Source organism: Camellia sinensis, chromosome 13 (genome assembly GCF_055761805.1).
Source record: "Camellia sinensis isolate YWXY chromosome 13, ASM5576180v1, whole genome shotgun sequence".
Lineage (NCBI taxonomy): Eukaryota > Viridiplantae > Streptophyta > Magnoliopsida > Ericales > Theaceae > Camellia > Camellia sinensis.
Window position 1 is genome coordinate 5276767 of NC_138973.1, and position 20643 is coordinate 5297409.

Below are 20643 nucleotides of genomic sequence, written 5' to 3' on the forward strand. Positions count from 1 at the left end.
CAATCGCACTATTTTGTGCAGTTTATCATTCGCGCTATTTTGCGCATTGCACTGTTTTGTGCAGTTTACATTCGCGCTTTCTTGCGCATCGCACTGTTTTGTGCACCTTACTTGCATTTTGCATACATCCATTCGCGCTATTTTGCGCACCTCAATCGCACTGTTTTGTGTAGTTTATCATTCGCGCTATTTTGCACACCTCACTCGCACTACCTTGTGCATTTCAAATCACTCACGCTTTCTTGCGCATCGCACTGTTTTGTGCACCTCACTTGCACCTTGCATGCATCCTATCGCGCTATCTTGCGCACCTCACTTGTACTTGTTAGTACATTGCATTGTTTTGAATACAAACTGGCTTCGCGTGGCGTATAAGTCCAATTATCAAAGTCTTCCTGCATATCATTTGCATCCTGCCCCTGAACTACGCTGGTTTGATTCCTTGCAAAGGGATACGTAGGCAGCCTGTGGGCACAACCATTTATTTATCGGTATTTTGTTTGTTTGTCCAAGTCTTCGGCCTTGTCAAAAATGGGTCGTCTCTGGGCTTTGACATTCACTCCCGTCATTGTTATGACTTTCGAGTTCTGTCAAAGAGGGGCAACTGTAGACACCCCATTTTTGACCGCCCTTAAGACTTGGGCACTACTGATGGTTTGCTCGGTGTTGAGAGATGTACAGGGCAAAGAATCAGTTTCTTCGGCAAGAAGAGAGGCAAATCCTTCAAAACACTTTGTTTAGGGGTTTGGAGTTGAAGAAAAGAGGAAAGGAGAGGAGAAAACTAGTTTGGGAGAAGTTCGGCATGGATCCGGGTAGAAGTGAGTCGAGCAGCCTTCGCTGAATCGGGCTTGTCTATCTGTACGCTTGGAGTTTAGCTATGGGGCCACCACCGTCGGAAAGCTTACTTCCGGGGCTTCATTTTGCACTCAAGAATCTCCTAGAGCCGAGTCCGGGTGGGGGAGATATGATCAGTTGAAGTCGGGCATCATCCCGGTTGGATCGAATCTGCGCGGCTTCACGGAAAAGGGCATAACGTTTTGCACATAACGAATTTTAATGCAAGGTTTGCGCCATTGGAAAGCTAACTTCCGGGGCTTCAATCTGGACATCCACCGGCACTTTTTTGACCTCACCGGCCACCCATCGACACTCTGTTTGTGCCGGCCGGCAATTTATTGTGCCGACCGGCAATTTATTGTGCCGACCGGCAGGTTAAAGTAGCCGACCGGCCTTTTTTGCTAGCCGACGACCTTCCGGAGCATTCTGCAGATTGAGTGGATTCCAGCTGTGCCAGCTGGAGGGCACAGACTGGATCCTCCATACACGTGTATGGAGGATCTTGGCTCTTGGTTTTGAAGCTTCTAAGAGAAGTCTTACTCCCTTGGCTCTATAAAGGAAGCCCTCTTCTTCCTTATACTAGGTTAGAAGAAGAAACCAGCTGAGGCACCATATAGATACAAGCCTATATCTATACATTCACCCCCCCTCTTCAAAGCTAAAAAGTCCATGATCCTTGGCCATTTACACACCAACTCATAGCACAAGGCTTCCATCATCCATTCCAGAAGCTTGAGGCTGATTTTCAGAGCTAGGAGTGCTGCAACTCAAGCCAAGAGGCTGTCCAGACTTGGTCTACAAGGGTGAGCTCCTTTTCTTCCCTTTTCTAGCCTTTTCTTGCATCATATCTAAGCCATAGTTTCTGGTATATTTGAGCTCCGGCCAAAACTTAAAGTGGCCTTATTTTGAGCTATTCTACATGTTTGTTGAAGGGCTCAACACTGTTTGAGCCCTCCCTCTTGCACTTGCTTCATTATCCTCCTTGAATCCCATAATCTTGCATAGAATTCTTGGCTTGTGTGTGATCTGTTTTAGAGCCTGATGTAAACTGAAAATAGGCTTATTTTGAGCCCCTCTTCAACATTGAAGAAGGGCTCAACACTGTTTGGGACTTCCATATTGTACTTCCCTTTATATCCTCTTTTTGGTCCCATTTTTGTATGTCTTGGCAGCCCCTGATGTTGCTGTTTTTGGACCTTGGTCCGAACTAAAAGTGGCTTTATTTTGACCTTCTTAACATGTTTTATTAAGGGTCTTTGGCTTTTTGGTGAATGTTTTGTATACCTCATGTTATAGCCACTTTTGAGCCTCATTTTTGCATTGCATTTCTAATATATTTGTATACTGTTTTTGGGGCTTCCATAAACTGTAAATAGTCTTATTTTGGGCCCCTCTTCAATGTTGTTGAAGGGCCCTAACCTGTTCGGAGTTAGCATCCGTGAGTTGCTTCATAACCTCATGTTTAGGGCCATTTTTGCATGCCATTGTTGCCCTATCTTTGCTTGTTGTTTGGCCATGACTTGTACTAGAAAAATGCTTATTTTGAAGCTGTTTTGCTTCTGTCTTCATGCTCCATGTCCATATTGTGCATGCTTTGTATAGCTATAAGCCATTTCGGGTGCCAAAAGTCCATGTTTCGGGACTATTCCATGTATCGGTTGTGTTTTCGCCTCATTTCGGGGCTGTTTTCCCCCTCATTTTGCTGCTGAAATCCCATTGGCATGTTTGCATTTTATTTCCATGCCATTGCATTGCGTATGCCATTGCCTCGGTTTGCGTGCCCGTGTGCACGCATTTCGAGGCACTTCATTTTCATCCATCGGCCTCTTATGTGAGTGTGGCTGAGGCTCTCTCATGTTAGTATAAGTCCATGTTGCATTCTATATGCCATTTTAGCCATTGCATTGCATATGCCATTGCCTCGGTTTGCGTGCCCGTGCGCACGCATTTCGAGGCACTTCATTTTCTTCCATTGGCCACTGTTTTGGGCCTAACTAGAGCTGCCTATTTCATGTTTAAGACCATCCTTTGCTTATTTGCATGCTCATCTTGCATGTTTGCTTGTATCAGCATGTTGCATCCTTAGCTCGTATGCCTAAGTTGCATTGCATCTTGCATGCATCACCTTGCCTCTTGAGATGAGTATGATAGAGGTTAGGCCTCCTTGTGTGTTTATTTGGTTTGCATGCATTTGAAATCAAAGTTGCATACTTGGTTCTTTGGGCCATCATGCATGAAAATGCGCGATTGGTGGTCCGAGAATCGAGGCACATGCCCCTTTGAGTCGCAAACATGATAAGGGACATGGTTAATGCATACATGCCTTGAATTGTGCTGCCATGCTTTGCCTTGCCCTCTGTTGCTGCCAGTTGCAGGTTCTGCAGGCTTTCTCTGCCGACCGGCAGTGTAAGGTGCCGGCCGGCAATCTTTTTCTGCCGACAGCTTCAATTTTGTGCCGATGGACACATGCCAGTGCCGGTGATGATCCCACTCAGCCGGTGGTACTCCCCAGTGCCCAGGGATGTAACCCTGAGGTTTTGACAGCCTCCAGAGGAGGAAAGGAAGGAAAACAGAGGCAACCCATGCATGGTGGCGCGCTTCCCGAGGCATTTTCCTGTTTTAATTAATTTATTTAATTTGTTAATTAAATTAGTTAATTTGTAATATTAATTAGCTTGCGTAGTTAATTAATTTGTAATATTTATTTGGTCCCTCCGAGTGAGGGCAAATCTGTAATAAGTGTGTGTGGGTGGTGTGTATGTCTTCCAACCCCCACTTCTTTCTCCCTTTTATTTACCTGCTTATGATGGTAGATTAGGGCACATTTATTTTAGCATACCTTATGCTATGCATGCGTGCATCCATACATTTGTACTGCATGCATTAGGCTCGGTACATCACGCTAACTGCATTCGTACTTCAATTCAAAAATTGACTATGTGATAGTTGATCGCATTTCATATGCCATGCTTAGGTTAGCCGAGCCTGCCTAGATTGCATTTTTGCATGTGATGCATTAGCCATTTTTTAACATGAACTAGGACATGCATGTTTGCTAACTAGTTTACTGTTTTGGCACGGAGTACGATGTAAGTATTTATGCTTTAGCATCTCGCATGCGTGTGAATGTTGCCATGACAGTATGATTACCATGAGGCTAGCTGCTTATGTGATATAACTGCTTGAATGCCTGTGGATGGAGGTTGAATTACCTAAATTGGAATAATGCATTAAAACTGTGAGTTTTAAGCCCACTAGATAGTGGCAAAACCATCTTTTCCAAAAGCCCACTTGAAGGTGGCAAAACCTGCATTTTAGCCTACTTACGAGTAGCAAACCATTTTCAAAACGAACGTGAAATGTTTTGTTCCAATTTGGGTGATTTGGTCTATACTTGTTTGCTGCGCGCATAACATAGTAATTCTAGGCTAACAATTGGTTTAAGAACACATAAAGTTTTCAAAAACGGATATCACGGTTAGTAGAGGCCGGTCTTCGGACCGGGCGAAAGGGGGTGCTCATAGCTGACCTTCCCCGATCGTACCCAAGCTCCCGAGCCGAGACAACTCCGGTGATGACGGACATGTGGCATTCGGCACCGAGTCAGGGTTTCCTAAATTCTCCCATTTAAAAATATTTAGGTGGCGACTCTGTATCTGGCAAAGCAGTCCATGTTTGGCACTACTTTTTCAAAAATCTGTTTCTCAAAACGATTTGCCAGATTTGGACTCTTTGGTTCAGATTAAGAACCGTGACACAAATCGAGTCCGAACTGTAGCGAGGCCCACGCGGGCGCGTCTACACCATTCCAGAACATTTGAATGAAATAAAGAGTCTTGTTAACCAACTTGCTTCTATGAAAATTGTTTTTGATGATGAGTTGCAGGTTTTGATGCTATTTAGTTCTTTGCCCGAAAGTTGGGAGACTTTGGTTGTGACCTTCAGTAATTCGGCGCCCGATGGAGTTGTCACAATGGGCTGAGTCACTAGTAGCCTGTTGAATGAAGAAACTATAAGAAAATCAGCAGGTTTCTCTCATTCGGAAGCATTCGCTGTGAGAGGCCGAAGCAAAACAAGGGGGAGGAGTAAGACTCCTCATGGTCGTGATCAAAGCCGTGACAAATCGAAAGATGGTTCTTTTTCAAAGAAAAACATTGAGCGCCATTATTGCCATGAGAAAGGGCACATGAGATGAGAATGCCAAAAGCTCAAGAATAAGGAGAAAATGCGTGACAAAAATGTGGACAAGAAGTAAGAAGACACAACGGCAGTTACTACCAATGGTGATCTCATGGTCGTTTGTGAAGATGATTGTATCAATTGTGTGGGCCAAGAGAGCAATTGGGTGATTGATTCCGGTGCTTCTTTTCATGTGACTTCTCGAGTTGATTTCTTCACTACCTACATCGAAGGAGATTATGGTTTTGTTCGAATGGGTAATGAAGGTTTGTCCAAGATTATTGGCATGGGTGATGTTTGCTTGGAAACAAATTTAGGCTGCAAGTTGTTGCTTAAAGATGTGAGGCATGTTCCCGACATTCGCCTCAATTTGATCTCTACCAGGAAGCGAGATGATGAAGGCTACAACAACAAATTTAGTGATGGAATATGGAAGCTCACAAAGGATTCCTTGGTGGTGGCTAAGTGTAAGAAGACTCATACACTTTATTCGATGCAAGGAAAAATTTGTAAAGGTGTTGTCAATGCACTTCAAGATGATACTTCTACCGAATTGTGGCACAAGCGACTCGGCCACATGAGTGAAAAGGGGCTGCAAGTATTGTTCAAGAAAGAGTTTCTACCCGGTTTGAAAGGTACACATCTCAAAACTTGTGTTCATTGTTTGGCGGGTACACAACATAGAGTTTCTGTTCATAAAAATGTTGCTTCTAGAAAAGAAAATGCTTTGGAGTTGATTCATTCAGATGTTTGTGGTCCTTTAAAAGTTAGAACACATGGTGGTGCACTTTATTTTGTTACTTTCATTGATTATTCAAGGAAAGTTTGGACTTTTCTACTAAAAACTAAAAATCAAGTTCTAGAAGTATTTAAGCATTTTCAGGCCATGGTTGAAAGAGAAATAGGGCAGAAATTGAAGTGCATCCGATCAGACAATGGTGGTGACTACATTGGGCCATTTGATGAGTATTGTCGCAGCCAAGGTATTCGGCACCAAAAGACAGTTAAGAAGACTCCTCAACAAAATGGGGTTGCTGAGAGGATGAACCGCACCATTGTGGAAAGAACAAGGTGTTTGCTTTCACAAGCTAAATTGCCAAGATCCTTTTGGGGTGAGGCATTGAAGACAGCGGTTGACGTGATCAATTTGTCTCCTTCCTATCCTTTGAATGGTGATGTTCCAGAAAGAGTTTGGACCGGTAAAGATGTACCTTATGAGCACTTGAGAGTGTTTGGTTGCCGAGCTTTTGTTCACATTCCAAAAGATGAGAGGTCCAAGCTTAATAGCAAGTCAAGACAATGTATTTTTCTTGGTTATGGGCGTGATGAATTTGGATATAGATTGTGAGATTCGGTCAACAAGAAAGTCATTCGAAGCCGTAATGTTGTGTTTCTTGAAGACCAAACAATTGAAGACTTTGGCAAAGGTGATCAACCGGAGCCAAAAACTAGTGATCTCATTGACAATGATTTATCTCCTTCATCTTCAGTTGATGATGAAAACGGGGGAGATGTGCAGCCACCTATTGAAGATGTAAAGGATGATGCTAATCCTAATGAAGTTGAGCCAGAAATTGAGGAAGAACATCGAACTCAAGAACCGCCATCACAACTTGAGTTAAGAAAATCTACAAGGGACCGACAACCTTCAAGAAAGTATTCTCCCAATGAATTTGTGTTGATTTCTGATCAAGAGGAGCCGGAGAGCTATCAAGAAGTAATTGAGCATGCAAAGAAAGATGATTGGAAAAAGGCCATGTACGAGGAGATGAATTCCTTGCTTGAAAACCAAACTTATGATTTAGTGAAGTTGCCTAAGGGGAGGAAAATTCTAAAAAATAAGTGGGTTTTCAAATTGAAGAATGATGGCAAGAATCTGAGGTACAAAGCACGTCTTGTTGTGAAAGGCTTTGGGTAAAAGAAAGGCATTGACTTTGATGAGATTTTCTCACCAGTTGTGAAGATGTCTTCTATTCGGGTTGTACTTGGCATGGCTGCAAGTATGAACCTTGAAGTTGAACAACTTGATGTGAAGACCGCATTTCTTTATGGTGATCTTGAAGAAGAAATTTACATGGAGCAACCAGAAGGTTTTGTGGAAAAGGGGAAAGAGAAATTTGTTTGCAGATTGAAGAAAAATTTGTACGGCCTCAAGCAAGCCCCGCGGCAATGGTACAAAAAATTTGACTCTTTCATGATGAATAATGGTTTTTCTAAAACCACTTCGGACCATTGTGTGTTTGTGAAAAATTTCTCGGATGGCAAATTTATTATTCTTTTGCTTTATGTTGATGACATGTTAATTATGGGCCAAGATTCTATCATGATAAACAGGTTAAAATTGGAGTTGAGCAAGTCTTTTGCTATGAAAGATTTGGGACCAGCAAAGCAAATTCTTGATATGAAAATTGTTCGTGATCGCAAAGAGGGGTTGATTTGGTTGTCTCAAGAAAGCTACATTGAGAAAGTTCTTGAGAGGTTCAATATGGATAAAGTGAAACCGGTTGGTTGTCCACTTGCGGGTCACTTCAAACTTAGTTCGAATTAATGTCCTATAAGTGAGAATGACAAAGAAGAGATGTTGAAAGTACCTTATGCTTCAACAGTTGGTTCTTTGATGTACACCATGGTTTGTACAAGGCCGGATGTTGCTCACGCCGTTGGTGTGGTGAGTCGTTTCCTTTCTAATTCGAGTAAAGAACATTGGACAGCAGTAAAATGGATTCTAAGGTATCTTCGAGGGACTTCGAAGGTGTGTTGTGTTTTGGGGATGGTAAATCGATGCTTGATGGGTTCACAGATTCTGACATGGCTAGTGATGTTGATTCTAGAAAATCTACTTTGGGGTATTTGATGACTTTTGCAGGGGGAGCTGTGGCATGGCAAGCTAAATTATAAAAATGTGTCGCTCTCTCAACTACCGAAGCCGAATTTATTGTCATTACGGAAGCTTGCAAAGAAGAGTTTTAGTTGAAGAAATTTTTGCAAGAGTTGGGTTTAAAGCAAGAAAAGTATGTGCTTTATTGTGATAGTCAAAGTGCTATTCACTTGAGTAAAAATTTTACTTTTCATTCGAGATCGAAACACATTGATGTGAGATACCATTGGATTCGTGATGTGTTAGATTCGAAATTGTTACAACTCAAAAAGGTTCACACAGATGGTAATATTTCAGATATGTTGACAAAGACTTTGTCGAGGGACAAACATTTAAAGTGTCGAACTTTGGCGGGTATGGTTGATATCTCCACCTAAGTCGATAGAGGGAGAATTGTTGGGTATACCTCCTTATTGGAGTGTGGGACCCAATTGGTTTGTTAAAGAATTTTAATTTGACTTGATTTAGGTATAATATATTTTTATATATTATATTGGAGGAGACCCAATCCAATTTGGAAACAACTAAGGTTTGATAAAACAAAATCCTAGATTCACAATATATATATATATATATATTGTTTTGTGTGTGCCGAAGGTGAAGGAGCAGCAGTGGCCTAATATATTTGTTTTTCCAAAGTTGAGTGGAGTGGCAGCCAAACATTGATATTGGATGCTTTGATTATTTTCAAGTTGGTGCACTGTTTTGCGTGGAACAAGTTGGTGAATATTTGGTTAGTTTGTTTGGTTCGTTATTTTGGGTCTTCTTCAACTCTGGTTCTGAAGATTTTGGTTCATCTATTTGGTGAGGTCTTTCCTCTTATTTATTTGTGATTATTTGAAATTCACCTAAGGGTGGTTTTGTGAGACTATTAGTGTCTCGTTTGTAATCGTTTGGAACTTATTTGGTTGATAGTGGAATCGGATTTTGATCCCGTGGACGTACCTCACATTGAGGGAACCACGTAAAAATTCTTGTATTGCTTTTGATTTAATTTTTTCGCATTAGTTTTTATTCCCATTGATTGATTTACTTGTCGAGAATCACATATTTTCCCTAACAACAGTAGCAATTTTTCAAATTATAACAATGGTGCTTCAATGATACAAAGTTATTTTGACAAATCTCAACTAACTTTCTTTCCAATTTTGTAGGTGTGTTTAGATATAGAATTTTGAGTGATTTTTTTATTGTTTATTTTTTGACCTTTTTAAAAAATTTCTTAAAAAAAAAAATATTTTTATAGCTGTTCAATACAAAATGTGTTTCCAGTTCAAACAGAAAAAGAAAATAAAATTACAATATAGCATTTGAGATATCCAGAACCTTCCAACCTCTATTTTCTAATTATCCAATGGCACCATACAATATTCTCTCTTTCTCTCAATTCTCTAAACCGTTGGCTCTCTCTCTCTATATATATATATATATATACACATATCTCAATCTTCATCCTTCATCAAACGAACCAGAAACCCTAAACCATTCTCTCTCTCTCTTCCTTTCTCCCTCCTACCCTAAACCCTTTTGATCTGGCTTGATTTATTGGTAATCAGGTTCCATACTTTCAAAGGCCTTGGATCCCACTCATCCCATCAAACCGTACCCGATTGATTCTGAGAAATCTCATTAGTCTCTTCATTTCTTCTCTCACTCCCCCTCTTCAATTCACAAAATAGAACAAAATTAGAGACAAATATTTCTACACAGGATAGATAAAAACTCATATAACACATAACCCAAACCAAACCACAAACCCTACGAAAATGAACGAACAAAAATTTGTGACCCAAAGCTCCAATGTCAATGGCTTCAAGAACACCCATGCATTTTTCCTCCTATTATCTCTAATTGGCATGATCATAGACACGCCAGACTAGATATAAGGCAATGAGAAGTCCACATACTGTACCTGTTTGCAATAATAGTAGTATCTCCAACCACAACATCCAATTTTTGTTCATCATAAACATAAAACAACATGGTTACTACTAATGAAAGAAATACCAATTCATTCAAAGATTATAAAAGAGAGAGTTTACCCCAAGATACACTTGATAGACAATGTCATCATAAGTCCCATTATTCTTCCAATTAGGAGTTCCAAATGAAACATATTCATAACGAACTACATACGGTAATGCTGCCATTAGAGCATTAATGTCACGACCCAAACCCGGTACCTAAAGGTTCAGCGTCGTAACAAGATAAAAATAAAATAATTCGGATAATTCTGTAGTCACAGCGCAAGCGGATAAATTAAATAAATTAAAATAAATAACTGGGTACCAACTGTTTATTTAAAAGGAAATAAAACATAGTCATTTGAGCTTCACTGTATCACAAGAGTTTAATAATAAAAGATAGAAATCTTAAAAAACAAAATAACATAGCGATTTATTTTCCATCTTGATCCCGCTAAACCTCGTCACCTGAAAGGGGTAACAGCTATAAGCATATAGCAGAGTGAGAAATATTATACTATGAGGGGTACAAAATGGCCATAGATATTTATTTAAGCTAAAACATTATAAATTGAGTTGAGTTGAATACACAAATTAATTAAGTGCCAGAAATTGAAATAATCACTATAACCACGGTACATTACTAAGTGACAAGCACTACACTGGTCAATGGATCCATGACAAACACTGGACCACAAAGTGGTCAAACACTAGCCAATGGTTATTTAAGTCCCCCAAGGCATGGGACTCCTGTGGTGGTACTCACAAAACATATTTTCATATAAGGTCATAGCCAAATATTCTTTAAAAGTAAAACAAACATATCCATGGGTTTCACTTTTCAGCAAATAGGGTTTAGAAATGAAACCACGTAGCTGAAACTTTTACAAAATATAACTTTTATTAATATTAAAAAAAACATAAATTTTATAAAATAGATTTTGGTAAGTCAAAACATACGTAAAATATATAAGGGTAACTCAAGACATTCTTAAAACATATTATACTACCTCAAGGTATAATATAACTCACCTCTAGTATAAATTTATCGCTATTTTCCTTGCACTTCAGAACCTCGCTACGTTACGCTTCATACACTCACCTTGTTTCTGTGCTTCACCAATGACCTTCATTTCCCTATTTATACCTAACAATGTGTGAGGCCCAAGCCATAGTCATATACGTGGCAACATTTCTTAATTTTCCTCTGATTTACTCCATTTACCTTGACTCATAAACTTTGACCCTTGAAACTTATCCTAATCAAAGAGTCTTATCCCTTTCTTTCTTTTTTTATTAAACCCTTATCCTGTACCAGCCAAAGCCTTGCGAATTGAATTATAAGTTTGAATTGAATTATAAGTAAGAAAGGGTTACTATCCTCTTTGGTAATCCACAATGATTCCTAAAATTTACGTATAATGATAAGTTAGGTTCACGTCTAAAAATCTCACTACCCAACTATAAATCACCACTTATCACTCATTAAAATATTTAATGTGTAGTATTTCACAACGTATTTCTTTAACTATCAAATTCCTAATCTCCTAAATTATGCCTTTATTTATTATTATCATTGTCACTACATGTATATATATATATATATATACTTATTTTATTATTATTATTATTATTATTATTATTTTTAATTTCTGAGTTCTATTTATTGAGATGTCAAGTTTAAAACATTTGGGTGTCACAATCAAACACATCTATGCAGTATCCAGTGACTGTTGCCGTGTTAGTTTCCAAATTTGGTGTTACCTTCACAATTTCACTAAAATCGTCTTTCACTAGTACCCCTATCCCTAACTTCTTTCCATTTGTCAGAATCATCCAACCTTTGGGAGGAGATGTAGTGTCATCTGGCCATATAATAGATCCAAGATTGGCATTTGAAGTGGAATTAGTACATTTGACATTAATCTCTAAAAATTTCATCTTCTGCTATCCAAAATCTAATTCCTCTTCTCCATTGCTAATCGCATTGACTATCTAATATGTTGATGATTGAAACTGCCCATCAACTATATGGAAATCGCCACTGAGGCCTCTAAATGTAGTATTTAGTAGAGCTTGGAGAGGTTTTGGACTATTTTGGGGCACTCCAAAATTTTGAGGTCTGTTGTTGAATTTCCTTAAATGTTTGTCTTTTGAAACCTGTTGTTTGTAACACTGTGTAAACATCCCATTTTTTATGGCCTTTAAGACTTGGGTGTCACTGATTGATCACTCAATGATGAATGTGTACGCTTGTCAAATGCTTGACTTCCTCAGTAAGAAGCCTCAGTTTTGATCCTACAAACCTTATGCCTTGTTTTGGACCAAAATAGTAGTTTTTCAGGTTTGAGCATCCAATGACCTGCCGGCCACCAGTACAAAAAACCAAATATTTCCTGCCAGCTGTCTCCACAAATACATGCATCATTCCAGCTATGTTTGTAAGGATATTTTTGAGGGTCTCTCATATATTTCTATATATAGATGACCCTCTCTTTTGTTAGAGAGGTTAGAAAAAATTTTGAATTTAGAAAATTTTGGAAAGCAAAATTTTGAAAAATTTCTCTCTCTCTACAATTCTATCTCTCTATTGCAACTTACATAACTTTTGCCTAGGCGTTCTAAACCAAATTTTAAGGGATCTTTGCTGAGGTGCTTAAGCTTGTATTTTAGCGCTTGAGAGTGTGAGATAGTGGTTTGGGAATTTAAGAGATCATTCATCTTTAAGAGATATGCATTCTAGTTCTTTTGTACCATCTTTTTTCTCATCTTTCCTTACTGTTTTTGAGCTATTTATTACCTTTATTTTTGGGCTAAAACTTGTGGTTTAAAGCCATTAAAGGTAAGGGGGTTGACAACTCTTCTTTGAACCTTACTTCTTAGGCCTTTACCCTTGTGTTTCCCACATTTTTATCAACTTTTTTTGAGCTTTTTACCATTAATTTTCAGAGATTTTTTAGAGGCTAAAATCATGTTTTGAAGTCTCAAAAATGGAGGGGTTAGCCTCCCCTCCTTGTACTTGTGTACTAGGTTTAATTCCTCAATATTGTAGCTTGTTGTTGTAGTTGTTTTTGTCTTCGTTTCAGCACTTTTTTTTGACTATTTTTGTGAGTTAGCTTCATTCATGCTTTGTATAGTATGCTTGTAGTGTAATAGTCCTCATAAGTTTGGTGTTTTAGGCATTAGACACTAACCTATTTGAGTTGATAACTTTTATTTCTTGCTTTCCATACTTGTGTTCACCTCTAAGCATCTCTGCATTCTCCCTCATTTCTTGACTTTTTCTCTTTGTTTTGAGAGTTGCTCCAAAAGGAGTGTTGTTTAAGCTTGAAGGGGTGGTATTGTGCTTAATGGTTTAATCCCTTTAGGGATTCATTACCAATGGCATGATCTCCCTCACATGCCTAAAACAACATTTGGTTTGGTACTTCTCTCCATTAGTGGACTTAATCTTCATTATTGAACTTAATTGACTAATGAATGGAAGGTAATTACAATGGAGTAATAAAATTGGGATTAAAATGAAGCAAGATAATAAAAATGAATTGGTGTTCAATCGGACGTTAATTGAACACATGGAGATTTGGGTCATTTCATAGTTGTTAGTGATGAAATGGTTCAAATTGTCAAGGTTAACCACTTCCCTTGATCAATCCATGATAGGGATGGGGTTTTGTTGGTCTTTCCTTACCATTTATTAAAATCTTACCCCTTGGTTCATAAGTCATCACGCAATGAAATTACGTCAATTGATGGCCTACGAATCAAGCATACCCGTCCTTTGACCTGTTTGTTGATAAGGAGAGGTAGAGTGGACAGACATCCCCTAGAAATACTCTGTTCACTACAAGAAATTGCATTTTTCGCAACGCAACAAAATATGTTGCTAAAAGGGAAAATTCGTTGGCAAATAGTTTTGCCAACACACAAAGCGACGTTGGCAACCCGTAGGCAAAAGTGAGTCGGCAAAAGTTTTTGCCGACGAAATTATCATTGCATTGGTAAAAGTAATGCCTTTAGCGACAAACATAGTCGTCGATAAAAGCCTTCATCCATCGTCGGCAATTTACCTTGCGTCGGTAAAAGTCATTCAAATATGATGATTGTTTGGCACTTTTCGCGACACAAATTTGCATGGGCAAAAAATATACTTTTAGCAACAAAATATGCGTCGGCAAAAGTAAACTTTTGGCGACACATTTACGTCGGAAATGTTGTCATTTGCCTACGATTTGTTTGTCGATAAAACTTCACTTTTGGCAATGACAAATTAGCATTGGCAAAAAATACACTTTTAGCAACACAATATAAGTGGGCAATAGTTAACTTTTGGCAACACACTTACGTCAGTAAATATTGTCATTTGTCGACAATTTGTTTGTCGATAAAGGTTTACTTTTGGCAAAGACAAATTGACATTGGCAAATAATACACTTCTAGCAACACAATATGAGTGGGCAAAAATAAACTTTCGGCGACACATTTACCAACAAAAATAATTGAAAATAATTTATATATTTTTATAAGATTTACAAATTTACAAGAGGCATCCCTCAGGCATCACTATTACAAACTAATAACATTGATATGAAATCACCTAAAATTGATGTGCAAGCAAAAAAAACACTACTGATACTACTTTTAGAAGCAATGCATAAAACCTAAAAGGGTAAAGTCACTAAAATACTCAAATACATCCAAATTGTGAACCCACATTAGAAACAACAGATAACAAAATGAAAACATGAAACTAACAAAGACAGGCAAAACGACATGAAAATCACCCACAACCTTATCCAGCAGACCAACATCTGGTAACAGCCACCTCACAGCAACATTGCAGCAGCAGCAGCCCCAGCCTAGCAAGCATCAGCCACGAAGGCGGCAGCCGCAGCAAACCAGCAGCTGCAGCAGACCAACAAGCAACAACCATCAGCCACCAGCAAAAAGGAGGATCTAGTAGCAGTCTGTATTGATCAATGACAAATTTAAAACAAAGTCCATTAGCTTTTTTATTGATCTGGTAGCAGTCTCTGTGTGTGTGTGTGTGTGTATGTAAGAGAGAGAGTTAATAGATATGCAAGCGCAAGTACTGGCCAAAACATAAAGCTTTTCCCATCATCTGGTAAAAAATAAAATAAAATAAAAACCTTTGGATTCCCACACCCACAGACCCTATCTATTTTTTAATTTATGTAATATGCAAGGTACAGAAACATATGATGCCTCTCATAACTTAAATAACATTAATAAGATCAATAGGTAACAGATTCATATTGCAACTTCCAAATAAATTGAAATAAAGCTTTAATGGATAGAACATTCTAGCTTATGTGTATATGAAATCTCAAGAGCCTTATTAGTCAAGACTCCTTAATAACTTTAATAAGGATTTTCTTTTTAACACTGAAGGAGTTAACACTGAATTTCCATGTAGACTATTGGAAGTGCAAGCATCAAGAATTTGAAGTTAATTTCTATTGAAATGAAAATGCCTATGAGAATATAAGTTGTTGAGTTTTCTTTGCAGTTTTCTATGAGAATATAAGTTAATTTCTACCTCACTACTCAATTGTTTACTCCTAGCCAAGGGCTTTTTAGCCCAATGGTATTTACCCCAACACTCTTATTTTAGTTTGGATGTTCAAACCTCGCCCTTTTAGCTCCTATCTATTCCACCCAGGACCACCACCACTTAGTGACTCGCTCTTCCCCAATACCATTAAGAGTAAGCTAGATATATATTTGTATTCCAATACTAACAGAGTTTTTATTTTCTTCACTATCCTTTTCATAATGACCACTGTCACAGTTACTCTTCCACATATATATATATATATATATATATTAGATAATCTCCGTTGCCTTGGCAGCAAAAAGTTGAAACCATACAGACTTAAAGTATACCCAAATATATGAAGTTGCTAGGCTGTCACTAAAACCAAAAACTACAAACTAAGTTTGGTACAAAAAATACAATATAACACTAATTCCTACGTTTAAAGGAAGAGAGATTAATAGTATAAATCTATATTGTTTTTTCTTTTATTAATCAGCAGGTTTTGACCATCAAGACATGAATAACAACTAGCAAAACTTTTACATTAAGATTGTGTTTGGGACTAGGATTTGAGTGGGGATTAGTGGTGGAAAAGGAAAAGTAAGGGAAATGTGACAAAAATACAATTTCTATTTTATTTATTTTGCCTTCCTTTCTCTCTACAAATCCTTCAAGCAAACATAGCCTAAGGAGGGGAGTTTTCAGTCTTAAACAATTACCACCACATCACACCTTGATCATCAAGAAGTTTTCCTATGTCATTCATTTCTCTCTTTTAGAGTTATTTATTTTATTGTTATTATCACCATCATTATTATTTTTTGTTGTTCACTGATAATTTTCTTTGGTTTTATATTCAACACTCTGAATAAATGGATTACAGTTATATGACCAAGAGTAGAACCTGTTCCTAGAGTGTGGAGAGATGGAATTGGATATTTGCATTACTCAATCAACATCATCTCAATTCACACCATGTCTGAGGACTAAGCTTGAATGACTTGGGTCAAATTGCAAGGGCAAGTCACCAACTAATAATGGTGTGAGAACTAAATGACCAAGTAACACTAATGTGACAACTGATGTGGTATTCAAAGTTTATTCATCAGTAATAAAAAAGTTCCAGGAAGATTAAGATTACCTGAGTATAATAACAACTGTCAGGTGTTCCATCCAAGTTTAGAGTGGATGCTAATACCATCATGAATTTCTCCCCAACATGAAGATGATATATCTCTGTGTTTACATCAAGCTGCATATGCATATCAAGCTGCTCACTGATTGCTTCAATTCGAGAAACTAAGAAACACATTATGAAGCTATTAGCTCCAAACACTAGCAGACACTACATTATATTTCAGAGAAGTCATAAAGACTCTTTGAATACATCAAAAGTATCTAATTATCATTAAAGGGAGATATATTAAACATGTTATTATTCTTCATCTTATTCTTCTTATATATATTGAAAGATGTCATTAAAAGATATTATTATAACCAATTAGGGGAGTACATTCTCCCTTTTAACCACATTATTAATTGTGAGAAATTTTCTCAGAGCCAATTTGTAGTAAAGATATCAACTAGGAAATCACCTTAACACACCAAATACTCTTCCAAGGAAAACCAGCACTACTCCATACACCTCTTCCCCCAAGACCTTATAATGGAACATCATGTAGTTTGGTTGGAGGCTCCAATAACTACAAACAAAGGTGGTGATCCCGAATAACACTCAAATCAAGGCTGAAATATGCAAGAACTAGATTTTAGGACTGGATTCTGGAACATCAAGCAACCAGGCTTGAATTCCACGAGCTTTGGGACTCAAAACCAAGCGCCAATGAATAACAAAATATGGCACAATGAAATAAAAAAATCTGAAATTTCAATTCCTCAAAAAACCTCTTCAAGAGAGATTATAGCCCTATATATAATAGCTAAGGAGGTTACTTTATGGTGAAGAGGCTAGGAATAGAAAAGGCACAAAATAAGAAAGCAACAAGTGGCAAAAATGCAGCCACTTAACCCAAACTGGTGACATATTATTGCCTACATGCAACCACTACATCAAACTAGATGACAAGCTGCTTACAAGCAGCTTGCAAGCACTCACCTCCAAAGGAGGTTACCTTGCAACTAAGAAAACTACACCTATTGACAAAATTCTAAATTACACAAACCTAAATACTACTTTATCACAAAACTGAAATGAATTAGCGTCTTAGATTTGCTTCCTTACTGCTTGATTGTGTGCCATTCATTGTCAACAATTGGTCCTAAATCTTTAGTGCATCAAGAACTCAGCTCAAATCTACCATCATTCACAGCCTGCCTTTATATGCATGCCAATGATGTTGATGGCATAAGAAGTTCAATGACAGCTTCCAACACCTCAAGCTCGCAATTGTATAACATTTCAAAATACTGAACTGAATATTCCAGGCCAAAAGAAACCGCCACATGATGCATTGCATGCACATCAAATTGTGCAAATGTATAAGTTCTCATAAATTTTTACTCTAAGGCTTGAAAATTCTACTCCTTGGACTAAACAGCTATAGACCAGCCTTTTTTTTTGGGGGGGGGGGGCGATGATAAATTAAATTATCCACACTCCTCAGACAAGGGCAATCACTTTACCACCTATGGAATTGTGTAAACCCATAGCCATAACAAGCCAATTGTAGTGAGCCCGAGCACCCACAAAACTATTGTTTGCCTAAGAATGATAGCCTGAACATCCTCTCATAATAAGCTTCATATTTTTGGATAATAATGGTATCATAAGGTCAAATCCAGTTACATTAAAACCCTGATATGCTTATAAGCTCAACTCCCAAGTCCACTTAAGCTCAAATCTAGCATAGCATTAAAACACATAATAGATATTGTGTATATATATATACATTTCAGAAATTAATAAAGGGGTTTACTTCAAATGGATTGATTAGGTATAAGAAACATTATTAAAGAAACACTTATTTTCCCATTTCGTATATATAAATATATATATATATATATATATATATTTAAAAAAAAAAAAACACGACAAGAAACTGTAGAAGACATGACCAAACTAGAAAACATACCTCTTATCAAATTTTTTACCATCTGGGTCAACTCGCTCAACTCTAAAGATATCCTATGCAATCAACATAAGTTATGGAAAACAGATTTTTGGAATAAGCCATGTAAATAACAATGAATTGAGTAAGAGATTGAAAGCTCAAATGAAAATAAAAGGATTTAAATAACGAACGAATAAGGAGAACTTCTTAATACCTTTAAGAGTCACAATAGTAGTGAGATTGAAGAAAAGGAGCCACAAAAAATCCCTGTAAAACTAAACTAAATCATCCAATTATGGCTAACTTATCATCAAAGAAGTCCACAGCAGCTTTAGGAGATGCAAATGGACAATCAGGGAGGTTGTGTTCCAAGCTACATTCAAATACAACATTTTCAAAACAATAAATGCAAACTTAAAAAGAGATTATTTCAAACCCCAAAGTAGAGTGAACCCAAAAAAGCCAGGGGGTTGCAAAAAACTAATAATTAAGGAAAATCTAATTAAAAACATGAGGATTGCTATTATGGTTTGCATTTCTGTTGATCCAAAAAGTAATATACCTTTATGGTAAATCACTTTCCTCATGCAAATAGGGGCTTTCTTTGCCACTTCCATTGCCAATGTCATTATCATTTGTCGTTACTTGTTATTGATGTTTCATTCTCTTTCTCTTTCTCAGATACATTTGCAGTCTGTTGCAATTGCTGATCACCCGCAGTAGTTGCCGCAACTGCCATTGTGGGGTTAGATCCATTCACTGTCAACATTTTCATTTCTCAACTCAACGTTGATTCTACTAAGCATAATAACCACTGTGACCTAAACAAACAATAATTCAAGATTAACACATTTCTCAGATTGAAACCAAAATGAGAAATACACCTTCTATGACTTCAGGACTAACAGGCAAAATTTACCTCCAAGACTGCAATACAAGAACCATTGTAAACAAATAGTTGAAGGATCGATAAACCCTCTGTCTCCGTGCTTCATTACCTTCTTCTCTGCCCTGCCCTGCCCATGTATTCGTTGGGGTTTTGATAAACCCTCTGATCTTGGTGAATCGCAAGAAAAGATCTGGTCCAACACAGCTTCGAGATCATCATACAAATCGCAAACCCATTACCATCCAGATTTCTACATTTAACACATCTTCGGTACGGTTTCCAGATCGTCATCGTGAACCATTGATCTTACCGTCATCCAGAACATGATCTCATCATCATTGTCGAAAGACAGAAAAAGAAATGGAAGGACTGAGATGAGAGGCTTGGAAGTTCCGACGAAGGAGTGGCGGTTGGCCCTGGGATTTGGATTTTGATCTACCTCATGATCTGGATCTCAGATGAGAGAGAGAAGAGGAAGGGACAGAGAGAGTGAGTGAGTGAGGGACTAGGGCTGGGCATGGGCTGGGCGTCAGAATGAACTTTGGAATTTAATTTTTTTAATCACACTTGTTTAGAAAGTGTGATTAAAAAAATCACACTTAATTAAAAAATGACATAAAACATAAATATTATCATACTTAATCAAATTAAATGTGATTAAAATATTAATTTAATTTTTTTATTACATTTTTAATCAAAGTGAGATATTTTTATTTATCAAAGTGTGATCTTTAATCATTTTTATAGTAGTAGGAACAAACCTGTAGGGGCAGAAGCACCGATCGTCTCGCGCGGCAACAGCAAACGGCACAAACCCTACGATCAAGAGTGAAATTGTGAGGGAGAGATAACTATGAATTCTGAGATAAGGGTGTGCAATAGTGAAATCGTGGAGATTGATGAGGGAAAAAAATGAGGGAATTTGCCATTGCAGATAATCAGATCACCCCCCCTAAAAAATAATAATAATAATAATAATAATAATAATAATAATAATAATTTCAAAACAATTTTTAGATTTGTTTTTTTGAAAAAAATTAAAAATAATTTGAGAGCAATAAAATTCCAAATTATATTTTTAAAATTTTAAAAAGTATTTATGACGTAAAAGATAAAAATATACAAAAATAATAAGTTTTTTTTTTTCACCCAATTTTTTTTTAGTTTTTTAGGAAAAAAAATTGAAATTAGTTTTTGAAAATAAAACCAAACATATTGAAATTGATAATCTAACCATATTCTTTGAAAAAGTTTAAATTATCTCA

At 37.4% G+C, this 20643-nt stretch overlaps 1 protein-coding gene across 22 annotated transcripts; it reads right to left on the bottom strand.

Moving 5' to 3' along the window:
- Positions 1–14340: 14340 nt before the first annotated feature.
- On the bottom strand, positions 14341–19901 carry LOC114276478 (DNA-directed RNA polymerases II and V subunit 8A). Of its 22 annotated transcripts, none has more exons than XM_082901300.1 (6): positions 19409–19901; positions 19052–19310; positions 18704–18756; positions 18511–18563; positions 16560–16717; positions 14341–14825 (listed from the first exon to the last, which is right to left on the bottom strand). In XM_082901300.1, exons 4-6 carry the CDS (start codon positions 18530–18532, stop codon positions 14718–14720), a joined length of 288 nt encoding a protein of 95 aa, XP_082757426.1. In that variant the 5' UTR covers positions 18533–18563; positions 18704–18756; positions 19052–19310; positions 19409–19901; the 3' UTR covers positions 14341–14717. The 22 variants fall into 22 exon arrangements, 8 of the variants coding, with proteins under 8 accessions (XP_082757426.1, XP_082757425.1, XP_082757423.1 ...); XM_082901299.1 differs by having other exon boundaries at positions 18704–18862; XR_014348165.1 differs by having other exon boundaries at positions 14801–14825; positions 16560–16670.
- Between the last annotated feature and the right edge of the window lie 742 nt (positions 19902–20643).